The sequence below is a fragment of the Trachurus japonicus genome, chromosome 4 (assembly GCF_045865225.1).
Source record: "Trachurus japonicus isolate A0001 chromosome 4, Traja_1.0".
NCBI lineage: Eukaryota > Metazoa > Chordata > Actinopteri > Carangiformes > Carangidae > Trachurus > Trachurus japonicus.
The window spans coordinates 2,924,256-2,939,921 of record NC_140910.1 but is presented as its reverse complement, the minus strand read 5'-3'; the positions used below and the strand labels follow the sequence as shown (position 1 = coordinate 2,939,921).

Here is a 15,666-nt window from a genome sequence, read left to right as displayed (position 1 = left end):
GTTTAATTTATCAACGACCAGTGGGACTGCATGACTTTAAGGCAGGGGGTCTTCTTTGAAATGAGAAAACATTTGGAGGAGCTGGTGCGTGGACTTTTATAAGTTATCAAAGAGGCCTAAAACTTATTGCCTTGCATTCTTCTTATAGTCTACCTATACATAACACACTCACTGATTATAGTACTTTCACTAGAATATCAATTTCTATTTGTGAAATTCAGGCATGGATTAAACATATATTGATATTTTACTTTTTTCCTGTTCAGCAAATGTAAACACACGTTTTCACAGAAAAAAAGAATCCAATTGAACATGATCAGCTATTGGCCTATTATTTGTAGCTATATTAGCACCGAGAGAAAGGCCTGCACTGCAGCGCCTAAAATGACATTTATTTGGTTGAGAGCCACTTTGACTTTTAAATGGGTAGATAGGTTATCAAGAGTTTTTCCTCGCGGATATCAACAGGAATATTTCAACAGAAACTGACAAAACATATTGTTACAACATTTCCTGGAAAATAAGGGCTTGTGGTTTTAATTACGCTCAGGATTCAAAGAGAGGAAGCACTCCGTCTCCGACAGCTCAGGAAAAGCTCCGGAGCTCTTGTCACCCCGGTGCGCCTGTTGTGACGTGCGCAACCGCCGGGGGCGCTGTGTGCCCGCGCGCCGCTATGTTATTACCCAGTCTGAGAAAGTTTCCATGCAGGGAATGGAGGCGATTACCCACCACCGCTAGCAGAGGGGAAGAGGGCTGAGCCTTTCAAGCTGCTGGGGGAACTTGAAGAGAGCAGGGGGAGGAGGAGGAGAAGGATTGATATAACGAGAGGCTGTCGATGCGCAGCGCAATTCGTACTCGTAGCCTTTGAACCGAGCTGGGAGCGGGCTCCATTCATTTCGAGCGCAGGCAACTTTACTTTTCTTGGGGTCCGTGGCGCGCGGGTCCGTTCACCAGATAATACTAGCATATAGACATTTATATTTTTAGATTACTTTTAAAAAACTGAAACACGAGACAACGAGCACATCTGCAACTTTACGCGACCTCCTTGTTGGGAAGTTTGTTCCCCCCGTGCAGTCGCATGACATTTCTTTAAAGGACTTGAGAGAGCCTGTCAGAGTTTCTTCACCTACCGCGTGGTGTGGGATTTCGAGCTGAAAACGGGGGAGTTCTCAAATGCAAAAGTACATGTATGAGAAAGCGATGGCACAAGAGACAAGGAACGGAGGAACCTCTACGTTAAATAACAACAATGGTGTTGACAACAGCAAGAAGAAACTGTTGATAGCGCTCGACATCTTCTGTCTTCTACTTGGTAAGTTTATACATTACTTCAATAACTCCTCTTCTCTATTTTAATCTGAATTCTTTATTTATTTATTTATTTTATTCTTGTTATCTCACATAATAAGAATAAATGTTGAGACATGATGCAAACTGAATTCCCCTTAATCTTGATTGATAAATAGCCCAATTTACACGGGACCCGCGCTTTCTAATGGCAGGCAATAAAGACCTCATCGTTTTAAAAGTATTGTCTGTTATCTGTGACCACAAGACAACTTAATCTGTAACATCCCCTTATCATCCAGTTCCAACACACCACCCCATGCTGCTGGACGCGCGGAAAGAGTCAAGACACACTGACCACAGAACAACACACAAACACAAACACATGTTATTTCACGCTTGTTTAAAAAGTAGAGTTTATAACGCGATGCCTGACCTATAGACTTGACACGTGTAAAGGCACATAATGGATAAATGTAGGTTTTTTTTAGTTTTTTTTTTTTAGCCTGCATCAATATAAGAGAATAGCTATTTGACATGTAGTTATTGACTAACAAAGCTATGTTTTTCTCTCTGTCACCACATGATGTATTGATCATTTCAAAGTCCCCACAGCATCACTGGACCTATTGGTTGATGTGTCCGCCTCCTGCCAACATGCCTGGGGCACAAACGTTTTTGAAGTGCTGTAACCTGCCCTTTTACTGCCCTTTAAATAGCCTGTGCCCCTATAACCTTGCTCATCTGACCCTAAAACCTCCAGAGGTGCCATTCCAGCCTCTATACATAGAGATGTTACATGACTGCAGTAAAAAATCAAAGAGTAATTAAAGTATTGATTCATAACTGGGGAAACTGTCACTGAGACCCAAGCAGTGTGTGTGTATGGGTGATGGGGGGGTCCCAATGGTGACTTGTTTGTGATGTTGAATTTTTTTTTTTTTTTTTGTGCGTTAGTCCTAACTTGTTATTCTGCGAGCGTCCCGTCCAGATGCATTGTGCTGTGTTTATGTGTGCGAGTGTGTGTTGCTTTGATAGCTGGTTTGTTTTTGGCCGCTGTCACTGTAGCCCAGTCCTTTTAGTTTCCAGCTCCAGTGGCCCCCCTTTCTCTTCTCTCTCTCTTTTCAATCCCTCTGTCTCTCCTTTCTCTCTTTTAGAAAAGGATTATGGGAGTTGCGCTTAACTTCTACACATTCTCTCCCAGAACCCTGCAAATCCCTGGCCAGCTGCCCCTGATCACTCCACTTCAAATTACTTTCTCTCTGGCTCTCTCTCTCTCTCCCTTTCCCTCTGCCTCTCCTCAGACCTCTCTGTCCAGGGGAATGCGTGCAATAATTGCTTAAGCATGTGTTGTGGCAGGGGAATGCCTCTCCGATCTATCAGGCAGAGATGGGGAAGCGGTACCCGTGGCTGACCGGGCATTAGAGGAGCAGGTGGGGGCCACATCGATAACTCCATACGGAGAAACAGAGGCATCAACAGTTGCAGTGGAATATACCACAGTTGACACACAGGAGCAGGAGTTTATTACCCAGGATGTTACAAATGGTGCAGATTAACTCCTCGTTCTGTGTCGTCGAGGCGGTTCTGCCTGACACACTGAGTTTTCCAGTGGCTTTATATTGGTTATTAAAGAACCTCAGGCAGAGATTCACTGTTTCATCAGCACTCATAAAAATGTAGATGAGCTTTTCATGGCATGTGGAGCGAATTTCCTGCATAAAACAACTTCCCTCTGCGGTTAAAAAGAAAAAAAAGCTCCAGTGCTGGCTATTCCTTTAAGGACGCACACATGCACATATGCATGTAAACACACACAATGCATGTAAAGCACACAGATACACACAAGACACAAATGGTCACACAGATTCCCCTTTGTCATGCTAAACACAATCTGCCTGCTCTGTGATGATTGGTTGGCCCACTTTAGTGGTTTGGGGAGGGGTTACACATGGGGTGTTTGGTGTATGGAGGGACAAAGGGGGGTTAAAAGAGAGGAGAAAGACCAGGAAAAGGGGGGGTTATCAGGAGGGTCCTGAATCAGGAGCAAGGAATGTGGGTGTGTAGAGAAGAATGAGACCTTGAGACCTTGAATGGGTTTTGTTCACGTGCGTGTGCATCACAAAGAAGTGTTACACACCACACGGCCAGTTAATACATAAATATCTCGTTACCTTTAATTAGTTCCTATCTGCCAGCTGGTGCTGCCAACACACACACACAGACACACACAGTCTGTTCTGGTCTGTGACACCTTCCTATAAGTTGTCGGTCTGTGCCACAGTGGCGGCCTCAGGCACAGCTAATGATACTGTTTGCATATAGGACACCTGAGGCCATCTATGCACTGAAGAAGAGCTCCTTCTTTATGTCGCTCTCATAAATTAGATTAATGATGCATAAACACAACAGGAACAGAGTGATGATGAATAAACACACACACACACACACACACACACACACGCTCCTCTCACCCAGAACTTCGCTGCTGAGTTACAGTTACAGTGCTCGGTCTTGGCAGCTGAGCACCAGCAGCATCATCATCTGCTGCTTTCCCCTTTGGCTCGGGTTCCACTCTCACTGAGCGGCCGCATTGATTTTGCAACACGCACCAGCACCATACACTCACTATAAATACACAAACTCCAACCGCAGACTGTGGAATCTCATTCTTCCGTGTTTCTCCGTCTTCTCTCTCTGGCGAACATGGCTACACACTGTCTGACGGTCAGCTGTCATGCGGATTGAAGTGGATGTTTATTGTGAAAACACTCTGTGTGAAGAGTCGCTCACTGCAGCTCTCAGGAAACCATACCTTCTAAAAGTAGCCTCACCTAAACCCTCATTATGTTTTGCACAATGCCAAAGGAGATTATGCATTGTGTGTGTTTGCTGTGTGTCCTTACACATGCTGTCTGGGTGCAGGTTTGAACTGCAGAGGCCTTTTTTTTTTTTAACATAAACAGGGATTGGCTCCATTCCTTTTCTGCTAAGCTCTGTCTGCGTGTTGCTATAGTGACCACCCACTCATATATATTATTACATGTCTGCGATGTGAGCTAAACTGACCCAAAGTCCTTTTCCATTAGCATCTCTCAGCTCTGGGCGTCCCGTCTGATCCGTGCTACAGTCAGGTGTTCAGTGACGTGGTTCTGAGGGAGATCTTTATTAGCGGCAGAGAGAGGAGTCCGACCCTTTGCCCCCCCTGGGGTTGACGGCGGATCAGCGTCATAACCAAGCCCTGGAGCTTTAACCCTATATCTCTGTCCCCAGCTCCTGCCTCCCCATTAGCTGCTATAGCATTACAGCGCTCAGGCACACAGTCCCTCATTAAAGCAGGAGAGGTTTAACCTCTACCTTCCCAGGCCTCAGCCACTTCAATCCTGAGCCGCTCTACAAATATTTTCCAGAATTTCTCAAATTCTTCATCTGGCTGCAGGGCTGTGGTCAAAGACTCTTGATGTGACATCTGGTCCAATTTTGGAGTGAGTGAACCAGGGGGCATGGAGTGTATGTGTGTGTGTATGTATAGAGTGGTGCTCAGGAAAGGGTGGGAAACGGAAAGGTAGTGTCGGTCGGAGGTAGGTGTGGTTGTGAAATGAAATCCTGTCTATTTTTTTTTTTTTTTTGCCTCATAGTCCATTTCCAACTCCCCCACCTCCACCCCCCTTCCTTCCCTCTCTGCTCCCCCTCCAATTGAGCCTGTATATCCTCCAACTTTACACTAATGGAGAAACATGACATGAAATATAGGAAAAGACTTGAACATGATATTATTGAGTTAGTTTAGTGCATGTCTCGCACACTGTAAAATGTAGTATAATACACAAAGGAACCACATTTAAATGAAAGCAGCTCCATGGGTGCAATATAGTAACACTTTATAATAAGTACACACTACTAAGCATTAGTTAAGCATTAAATATTAAATTCATAATTTATAACGCATGAATACTCATTTGTATGTAGTTTATAAACACAGTTAAAAATGTTTTACTCATCATTGATAAGCACTAACTGTGTTTATAAACTACATACTAATGACTATTCATGCGTTATAAATGAAGAATTCTGTATTTATTAATGCTTAATAGTGTATACTTCTTATAAAGTGTTACCCGTAATCTTTCTAACAACAGCAAATAAGTGTTTTTTGCCAAGTGTCATGTAGAAAACCTTGATAGCAAGAAGGACACACACAAACCCAAACACAGGCCTCCATCCAAAGCTGCTGACCTTAATCTAAAGGCAAATATTCTCAGGAGTCTGAGCATGAGTCTGCCTGTGCAGAGGCAGCAGCTGAGCAGAGAAGTGACCCAGACTTTCTTGGCTGGATATAGAGATGGAGCTAATAGGAAAAAAACAAAAAAGCTCCCAGGAGTACCGTGTGTATCTACTGAAGAGACCAATCGAAGCTAGTTGAATTTTCCTCTGTGTTCAGGCTCCCACTGTTGATGCTCCTTGTCAGTCTATTCTTCTGTTTGGCAGATCAGGTCAAAGGTCAAGCAGAAAATAGACTCATATGGGACAAGTGCCTGCAGTGCTCTCTGTTTGACATTTCCTGCACTCACACGCAGCCGAGGGCTCCACATTCAATAGACATGCATCATGCAATAAGGGATATGTAACATAACATGGCATCCATGAGATCCGATTCTGACAACAGCTGATACGTGTATGGTATTTACAGTGTGGTTACATCACCCGGTGCGTGTCTTTGTGTGCAACCTGTGGCTGGAGGCTGGTGGTGGCCCGTGGTGGGACGGGATGTGTGTTTTGGTATCGGCTGCAGGACGAGGCGAGGTCAGAGATCTTTAGAAGGTGAGGAGCGTCCTCTGGCAGCGCAGCATCATTGTACTGTATTATGTAATAAGATAAAGATCAGCAGATGTTGATGACAACAGCTGGGACCACAGGGCAGCTAGCTCTCTAAGAATGGATGGAAGTGTAAGTGTGCGCTTTTGTGTTGATGTATATTTTCTATGAGTTGTGATGGGGAGCTTGTAGCCAGACTTTTTTTTTTGTGTATGTGTGTGTGTATGGCATTTCCAGCCCGTCATTGTGACATGTGGCTGCTTTCTGCTGGTGCAGGAGTTAAATGACAAACCCCTGGGGTTTGTGTGTGTGCACAGTGCTGTGATTAAAGGTGTGTGGGTGTGAGCGAGTGCGTGTGTGTCCCATGGGGTTTATGAGGGAAAGGGAGCGCCCAGAGCTGTCATTAGACCAACTCTGTGGCCTGGAGGGTGAAACAATCTGTGTATGTGTACGCTTATGTGTGCAATGTGTGTGTTTGTGTGAGTAGCATGTGTGAGGCATCTGTGGCTCGATTTGTATGTGTGTGTGTGTGTGTGTGTGTGCCGCATGTGGCTCCCATGGGCAAACCGAGGGCATGGAGTTGACTGATGCGACCGTCTCTTTATGCCGGTGCAGAAACCAGACACACTCATCTCTTTTAACCCCGTCTGTCCCTGTCCTCCTCCTCTCAGCAAACAAATGAATTGCACAGTAAAAAACAAAGACAAACCAAAAACAACAGCTTGTAAAAGCCTCTGTCTCTGCTGCTCCAAGAATCCCATCCATGATGATTACAACCTTTCAGGTAAACACCCTCATCCTGCCCGTTTAGATCAGTTTAGATTACTGGGCAGAGCCCTGCTGTAAACTTTTGTTAGCAGTAATTGCCGCATGTGTTTCAGCCTGTTTAGATGCCGTTGTAAATGAATAAATCCTGCGTGTGAAGCAGTGAAGCAGTGAAATTCTTACACCTGATTGTCTTGAGATAAAAAAAATTCCAAGGTTTACTAAATTTTGCACAGTTTTTTTGATTTTCCTGAGATGATCTTACAGGGCCGAGCTTCATCGTAGCTGACAGACTGAGAGCAGCAGGCCTCATTATTATCTCCTCCCTGCTGTTACACAGGCCCCTCTGTCTGTCACTTTCTCTTACTACATTTGCCCACCACAATCCTCTGTATTTGTGTGTGCGCATCCAGAGATGGGGAGGGTGGGGGTGTAGGGGGGGAGATTTCACTGTTTCACTGAGAACAATACCCCTTTTGATGCATCTCAGCGCTCTTTGTCTCGCTAACGAGGACCAATGGGCCGGTGGCAGACAGAAGGAGGATGAAATGGAGGGAGGGAGGGGAGGGTGAGAAAAAAAATGAATGAGGCTGAGATGTGAGAGCCTCTTCACAGGGCACTCGAGGCCTTGCTCGATTATCTGTCAGTGGTTTATGGCGGCGGCTGCTCGGGGGGCTGTGTTTTGTTGACCGGGGTTGTGGGCCGTGTAGCTGCTTATCTGCTCAGCTGTGGCCGGCACTGTGTAGTAATCAGCTCAGCATCTTTATTGGCGCGGGTCTTATCTGTGCTGCAGCCACTGAGCCCTATCCTGTTTACATACAGAGAAGAAGCTTTCCTAGACAACGTAATGCCACGAATGTTCAATTTAACACCTATTGTCTTGAGATAATTGCAGAGATGAGCCGAGAATTAAAAGAGAAGCTTTTGCGAAAAGCAGTTAGGGGAGGCTTTATCCTGGACAGAGGCGTCAGGTTTCAAAGACTCCACGGTCCTCTTCTTCTTCGCAGCCAGGATTTTTTTTCCCAGGGGGCAATACTGCCATTATGGCAACAACAGAGAAAACGCCCAGCCAGCCAGCCACCCAACCAACCAGCCAAATAGCCTGATCTGGCCCCTGGGCACTGCTCAGGTTTCCCTTCAGTGGAGCAGCAGCTGTGCACCCGTCCTCTCTCTCAAGTGACAGTGCAGCCAAGCATTAGGAATGTCTTGATGAGATGTAACTGATCTTTTTAAAACACATTATAAATATCCTCATGCCTCCTCTACTCGCTAATGTGGACCATAACAGTGTTGAATCCAACCTCCATCTCTCCAAATGGGCCCTAGAAGCCAACAGCAACACACGGGGAGACGTGGGGATGTGGGGATGGGGGGGGGCGCCCCAGCAGCATCGTCCAGAGGGCTGCCCTCGCAGGTGCCTGCTAGTAGAAGACAGTCCCCCAGAGACTGTCCCAGCAGATGCCTGCGTGTAAAAAGGGCATTTATTCCTGTGAATAAAAATCTCTCTGAGTAAGCACATGCTTCAGCCCCGCGGCCCCCCAGTCGCTGCAGCATTCACACAGTGGGGAGGGAAAAAGGGACAGGGATTCACTCTGTACACCCACTCTGCTGACCTCAGCCACTCTTGTGTGTGTGTGTGTGTGTGTGCGGCTGTGTGTGTATTTGCCAGCTTTGTACATGTGTGAGACACATCAGCAGCTTGTAGAAACAAAAGAAGCGATATCTGGAGCCGCACATCTGTATCGGTGGACATGTGTGCATGTCGGTGCATGTGATTATGTGTTATGGACAAAGCCCCGGGGTGTTTTTTTTTTATGGAGCCGAGTTTGTTTATTTGGATTGCGAGAGCATTTTTAAAGCCCTTTGTGGTCGACAACTTAAAAATGTTTGAGAAAGGCTTTACTGAAGTTGCCAGTGGAACCACAGTAATCCACTTTAACACCCACATAGCCACACACACACACACACACACACACACACACACACACACACACACACACACACACACACACACACACACATACAGTGTCACACTCAGATATATAATTGGCAGTGTTACAGTGACAGTTGTGCCCCTGCTGAATAATCCTGCAGCTATGTCACATCCCTGACCTCTGACCCCCGGCCCCCGTGGCTACTTCCAGGGTCTGTCATGAACCTCAGCTAACCTACGCACTCTCTTCTCAAATGTCTGGAAGGCCACGCATACTCGTGCGCTTGGCTTTAGTGACCTGTAGATAAAGTTAACTGTGAGCTGGATGCGTGACAAATCTCATCACATCCAACAAGTCATCTGCCCGGTAGGCCGTATTTAGAGCCAAAGAGGTCGCGGTGCAGGTTTAGCTGAATGCCGGTGCGTGTGTGCGTGTTCTTCTATAAATGTAATGTCACTGTATATATAATAATACTGAAGCTGGGGATGTAGTCATCGGCTTATTTGGAGGATGTTGATGTAATTCATCAAGATTTGGCTTTTTTAACATACACCGTACGTAATGTCACCATGGAAACCTTCCCAACGTCACGATGACCACACGCTGTTGCCAGCGAGCCTGCTTCCTGCTAAAAATGTCCACCCAACAAGTGGAGCTGGAACTGAGCCACTCATTCACTCTGATCCCTTCTTCTTATCAGATTCACACACACACATGCTCTCACTGCTTGCACACAAACACACACACACACATACACACACACACACACACACACACACACACACACACACACACACACACACACACACACACACACACACACACACACACACACACACACACACACACACACACACACACACACACACACAAGGCTAATCTTTTTTGCACAAAATACACATGCATCCTCTGCAATCGCACTGCAACTCGCAGCCATCCAAATGAATGGGCCAGAGAGCTGTGATAATACAGGTGATTGGACAAAAACATCCTCTGGGTCTCCCTACACACACACACACAGTCACACACATATCACATAACCACAACATATTATCCGTCCATACGTCTTATTAGTGATGTAGGCCACTTCAGAGCGTCCTTTAGTCACACGTATTATGTTGCAGGGTGTGTGCAGGTGTCAAGATCTGTATGATAGAAGTACTATGTCAAGCCACTGGGATCGGCCTGATATAGACAAGTGACTGTAATAGATATGTGTAGTCTCTCTGTCATGAGAGCAGAACTGACACACATGTAAGATCAGGTTGAATTTGTGTCAAGTGTCTGCTGATCCTTGAAATGAAATGTTATATAAAAGCACTTTAATGCTTAAATACATATCACAATTACTGCTGCAACCAATGATTACTATAATCGCCAATTAGAAACACACTCTTCTGCAAAATCCTTTTTCCAATTAATTGAATAAGTCAGTTTAGAAGCAGTCAAAAGAAAAAGGAAGCAAAATGAATGAATCTAAACAGGCATTTTACTCCAGTTTCCAGGGCAACCCTACTCAAATCAGAGAAGAGAGAGTCTGGATGATTGACTCCAGACCCCCTCAGCCTCCACCCTGTCTAACCTTCCTCTGAATTGTCCTCTGTCTCGGTCTCAGGACGGGTCACATGGTGCATTTGAGAGACAGGAGGAGGAAATCCTCCATTAGACCAGACCACAATGACTCTTCCTCTGCCCCGCTCCGCCTCCCATTCACCACTCGCGCTCGCTGCTGACTCCTCCAGCTCCATCACCATAATCACGATATCATTTTAATTCTGCTCTGAAGGCCATGAAAGCCCATTAAAATGTCAATAGAGCTGCGAGAGAGTCCCGAGAGCGGGAGACAGAGAGAGAGAGGGAAGCTGGCCGCTATAGGCTCAGCCGACACGCAGGTGTTGCTCTACGGCAAAATTAGTGCCGTGTCAAGGGGAATTAACCTTCTGAACGCTGCAGGGCTTTAGCTGACGTAAGAATAGCTATTGTTTCCTGTTCTGGCCGGTACAGTCTGTTTAAAGATCAGAGAAAATAATAGAAGCTGATCTTCGCCCTGCAGGACTGAGGAATGCCACTGACCACTGTTGTGTGCAATTACACCAAAAAAATGCAAACCCCTAACAGGTTCCAGTAGTGCAGTGCACTGATAAAAGAAACATTTTCCTGTAGTTCTGTGGAAAACGTCAAATCAGACTCGGTAGTTTCTAAGTCGTGCTAATCTAACAGCTCACTCGCAACACCAAATTTAACTCCAAAGCCAATCAAACACGCGGGCGGCTGGGTAATCTCTGTCCCACAAACAAATGCACGCATGCACACACACACACACACACTCACACACATGCATAGCAAACTGCATACCTAAACTTAAAGCATGCACAAACACACACATACCACGTATAAACACACATGGACATACTTTTGGATGGTGATTTCCAGCAAGCAGTGGAGCATGAACATGTGAGTGGATTTACGGATGGAAAATAAGCACACGCATACACACATACACACACATTCACACACACTCACACTCAAAAGCCTTGCCATGACCTCTGCATATAAACAGTGATTCAAGCAGCCGAAGAAATGCCTCTCTCTGACCTGTGGTAAGCAGTCTCTCTCCACTGATCTGCAGTTGTTCTGCTTGTGGCCTGAAACGGAGAAGTGCATGACAGGATCTGATAAGACAAATAGAAGTGTTCCCAAACTCGCCAAGCCACCCACTTAGGTTATGTTCTTTTTTTTTTCTTTCTCCTCCAGCTGTATTTGCCATATTTCTCCATTTCTCCTTTACTCTGTGTCCACTGAGAGCGTTTCAGGCTCCAGTTATTCTCTGACGCCGGACTGTGCTGTTTATTAAAAGGCTTCAGGCCCACTGGCTCTAAAAGCAGGGCAGGGAAGAAAAAAAAAAAGCATTCAGGCTGGACTGTGTGTGAGCAGTAAAGGTACTTTTCCTCATCCTTAGTCAGGATCTGAGCATTACTGAACGTTAGTGACCTCATGACAGAGCTTGTAAAATAGTTGTTTTTTAATTCACTGATGGACCATTGGTGTTTCCCAACGGCCCGGCCCACCTCTTTCTCTCGCTCGCCTTTTTTTGTTTTTATCTCACCCTCCTCCGACACTCCCCCATCTATCTCGCTCTCTGGGTCAGAAAGGCCCGTGAAGGTCGCCCTCTCTTTATCCCGTCGCCATAAAAGAGCTCATATTTCTTCACACGTCGGTTTACGGACGTACGGCCGTGGGGTCGGCGCTGGAGTGGTGTTTTGTGCTGAGGGGTTCGCTGTGGGCCGTCTGTGGTATGAGGAGAATGCCCACATACCAGGCTGTTTTCTGGGAGATGGCATGGGGAGGAGGAGGAGGGAGGAGGAGGGAGGATGGGGGAGGGGGGTGCAGCACCAAAACAGCCTGGCATCTCAAGGCTGGGCAGCGTGTGCACAGAGAGGCTTTTATGAACTCTCAATAGAAAGTGTTGAGGTGGTCGGGCGCTTTTCAGTCACTCAGCTGCGTGATTCAACTTTTGCGTTTCCCATGGTGCTTTCTGATCGGTTTAACCACTCGGCACTGGTTTCGCATGTGTGTGTTTGTCTGTGTGTGTATGTTTCCCATGTCTGTTAAGCCCATGACCTCTTTTCACTTATCTTCATTAGCATATGAATCCCACTCCTCACACACACACACACACACACAAGTAGGCCAGAGTGGAAGGATGGAGAAAATGGAAAAAGAGAAGCGAGACAGAAGTGAGGGAAGCTGAGTGTTTACTCAACACCAGTCAGTATGTGCACAAACTTTTAACTGTGGTCAAGTTCAGTGGGGCATTAAGCTCCAAGACAAGAACAGAAAACACACATCTGCAGCCACCTGAAGTCTTGCAGACCGACCGTCGTGCCCAGGCTCACCCAGAGCTAACCCCGCTGTTGTGTGTGGACAGCGTGGTTCTCAGGCTCTACCAGAAACCCAGTCCAGCCCAGTGAGGGTCTGTTTGTGCAGGTGTCTGCCTCGGTGACCGTCCCATCTGCCGCCTTTCGCTAACTACTGGAGGAGCGAGGCATGGAGCGACAGAAAAATGCTTAAAGGGATAGTTCAACATTTTGGCAAACTGGCCCATTGCCATAATCCCTATAGTCATAGCAGTAGGTTTGTTATCTTTAATTGTCGGTGCAAGCTATTTTTAGAACAGCGGAGCAGAGCCGCGAGCTGCTCAGAGCTACGCTACAGAGACTAATGGGATTTCTTGGTTTCCCTCATCAAACTCATCAAATACACAATCCAACAACTCCAAAACACTCTCATGGACAAGTTGTGACCTGCACATTCACCACGCTATGAGTTAATAATGGAACGTTACGAGATAGAGTTGTTTTAGAGGTAAATTCACGCAACCTACTGCTATGACTATAGGGCCAATCTTCCAAAATGTTGAACTATCCTTTTAAATCTCTTCATGTTGTTTTAGCAGCTTAATGCTCCTGAAGTTGTGTCTGTTATCTTCAGATGAGAAGAGCAAGGATTCTGTTGTGACCTTTTGACACAACAGTTGATAAAACAGGCTTGCTTCAAAGTCCATTTATTAGGTGTTCTGGAGCTTTGGATCATATCATATGATCTTCATCCACAGACTTGAAGGATTCCTTTTTCTTGTAAGTTTAAAAGTTCCTTCTTGACCTCAACTTTTTTTTTCTTTAAAGCTTTACATTTTGCAGACAAATTTCATCACGATCATTTTCTGTGGTTAGAAACCACAACCACCACAGAGATGAATGAAAGAAGACGGATAAAGCTGAGAAAAACAATGAAATCTTTTTCCAGGGAAGCCGTATTAGCCTGGTTTAAGTGTCTACTCATTGATCTGGCAGACACCTGAGACAACACTGTCTCCTTTCAAGTGAGAGTCGATGTTAAGCAGCCTGAGGAGGCGTGAGCGTGCGCCTGAGAAACATGCATAGGAGGGTGTTTTGAGGTTTTTAAGAATGTACAAGTTCATGCGACTGGGGAGCGCTGTGTTTTTCAGGACAGACGCGTAACACAATCCCCCTCTCCCGTCACTGGTGAGACGACAGCCGTGGTTCTCCGCCGCATTCACAAGTCGATCTCTGACTTTGACCCAAATGTCAAAAACCTCTGTGATGTGAGCTAACCACACGCGCCGCATGTGGGAATATTTCAGTGCAGTCTGACATTTAATGTATACGTTGGTGTGACTGTGTGCGGGTCTTCAGGACGCCTTCGTGTCTTCAGCTCCCTCTATTTATGAGCTACTATGGTTGCGCGTACAGTATACATGCCAAACATGCTCTCATGCAAAAAAATGTTCCAGAGTTGGGTGGGCTTACTTTTGTTTTTCTTGGTATTCACACATTTTAAAATCCCTCAAGGAAAACTGTGAAAGTCCCAGCCAGAGTTTGCAATTTGTATTCTTTTGATTTGGAGATTTGTTTTTAGTTTCCCCTTTTCAGAACAGAACGTGGGTGTGTATGTGATTGAAAAAGCAACACATGAATTCATTAAACCAACTCTTTGTCAGTTTGTTTTTGAAGTGTTTGAATGAAGATCTAGATCCTCATCATCCCATTGTTAGAGACGGGACATTTTGTCAAATTTGCTTATTTACTTTCTCACCAAGGGTTACGTAGGAAGATCTTATGTCTGTTTGGTAAATACACAGAACACTTAGCATAGCTTAGTTTAGCTAAGCTTTTAAAGTGAAAATGTGGAAATGAATGAAGAAGTGACCCATAAGAATATCTTGTTATGTATTTATGGTTCTAATGTCCTGATAACCTCCCAGAGAAACAAATCCTGCGGGGTTGGATGGTGCGTTCAAGTGGGTGGGATTTGGGGCGATGTTGACGGTTGTGACATCACAAAGTTGCAAAAGTCCTGACAGCTGTTTTTCTTTCTTATGCTCATCAAAAAAAAATCAAACCCAAGCAAGTCCCAACCCCCTTAGCTGGAATGGCACTCTCTTCTCCTCCAATCAGTACCACTAAACTCCTCACAATGTATTGACACAGTCCCCATGTTGGTGTTTTTCTTTTGTCTTCAGTAGCCCTAAATGCCAGTGTGTATTTACTCTGTCAGTATTATGGGGTGATGCTAAAGAATATACCTCCCTTCTCAATAGTGTCACACTGTCAACAGGCACAGCAGGAGGGAGTTTGCTGAGTAAACAGTCTGTTTAATGTTGACATGATCTCACACACCTGTTGTTTTCTATCTGTTGATGTGTTTTAATGTGATGTTTCTCCCTCAGCCAGCAGGTAAGTGCAGAGTTAGTGACATGGCTTAAGTTTATATGTGTGTGTGTGTGGGTTCATCCATCCATCCATGATGTATGTATGTATGTGTGTGTGTGTGTAGCTATGCTGCCCAGCCTGGTCCTGCACCGCACTTCTATTCGTCCGTACCAGAGGGGTCTGTACTGCAGTGACTCCAGCGTGAAATACCCCTACAAGAACAGCACCGTCCCCTCCTCAGTGCTTATATCTGTTGGGTTGACACTGCCCGCGGTGTCCGTAAGTCGCCCCCCCGACCCCCCTTCCATCCCGGTGTGCACACACACACACAAAGAGCGACGGCCCGGGGGAACAGTGAGGGCAGAAACAGGGAGGGCTGTAGGTTCATGGCGGCGGCTGTAAAGAAGTGACAGCGCTTAAGAAGAATTCCCATAATATTATTCTCATGTCTTGAAAAATGTGTCACTACTTTGCTCTACGCTGCCCATACATGACATCCTTAAGCCCCACCCACTTCTGCTGTATCCCATGGTTCCCCCCGGTGCCAGCAGGCTCCTTGTGCTTCGCCCCTGCGTTCTCTCCTGTTTATGTCTGTGTCACTGACCCGGTGCTTTTATGCTTTCTTTCTT

General features: G+C 45.8%; 1 protein-coding gene across 2 annotated transcripts in view; it reads left to right on the top strand.

Moving 5' to 3' along the window:
* Nucleotides 1-846: 846 nt before the first annotated feature.
* The window catches only part of plpp3 (phospholipid phosphatase 3), a 29,874-nt gene continuing 15,054 nt past the window's right edge, over nt 847-15,666 (top strand). Inside the window, exons 1-2 of one of the 2 annotated variants that reach the window (XM_085773417.1) lie at nt 847-1,315; nt 15,162-15,316. In XM_085773417.1, coding sequence (XP_085629543.1) covers nt 1,177-1,315; nt 15,162-15,316 — 294 coding nt within the window. In that variant the 5' untranslated portion in view covers nt 847-1,176. The remainder of the gene's footprint in view (nt 1,316-15,161; nt 15,317-15,666) is intronic. The other variant, XM_085773416.1, reaches the window with a different exon arrangement.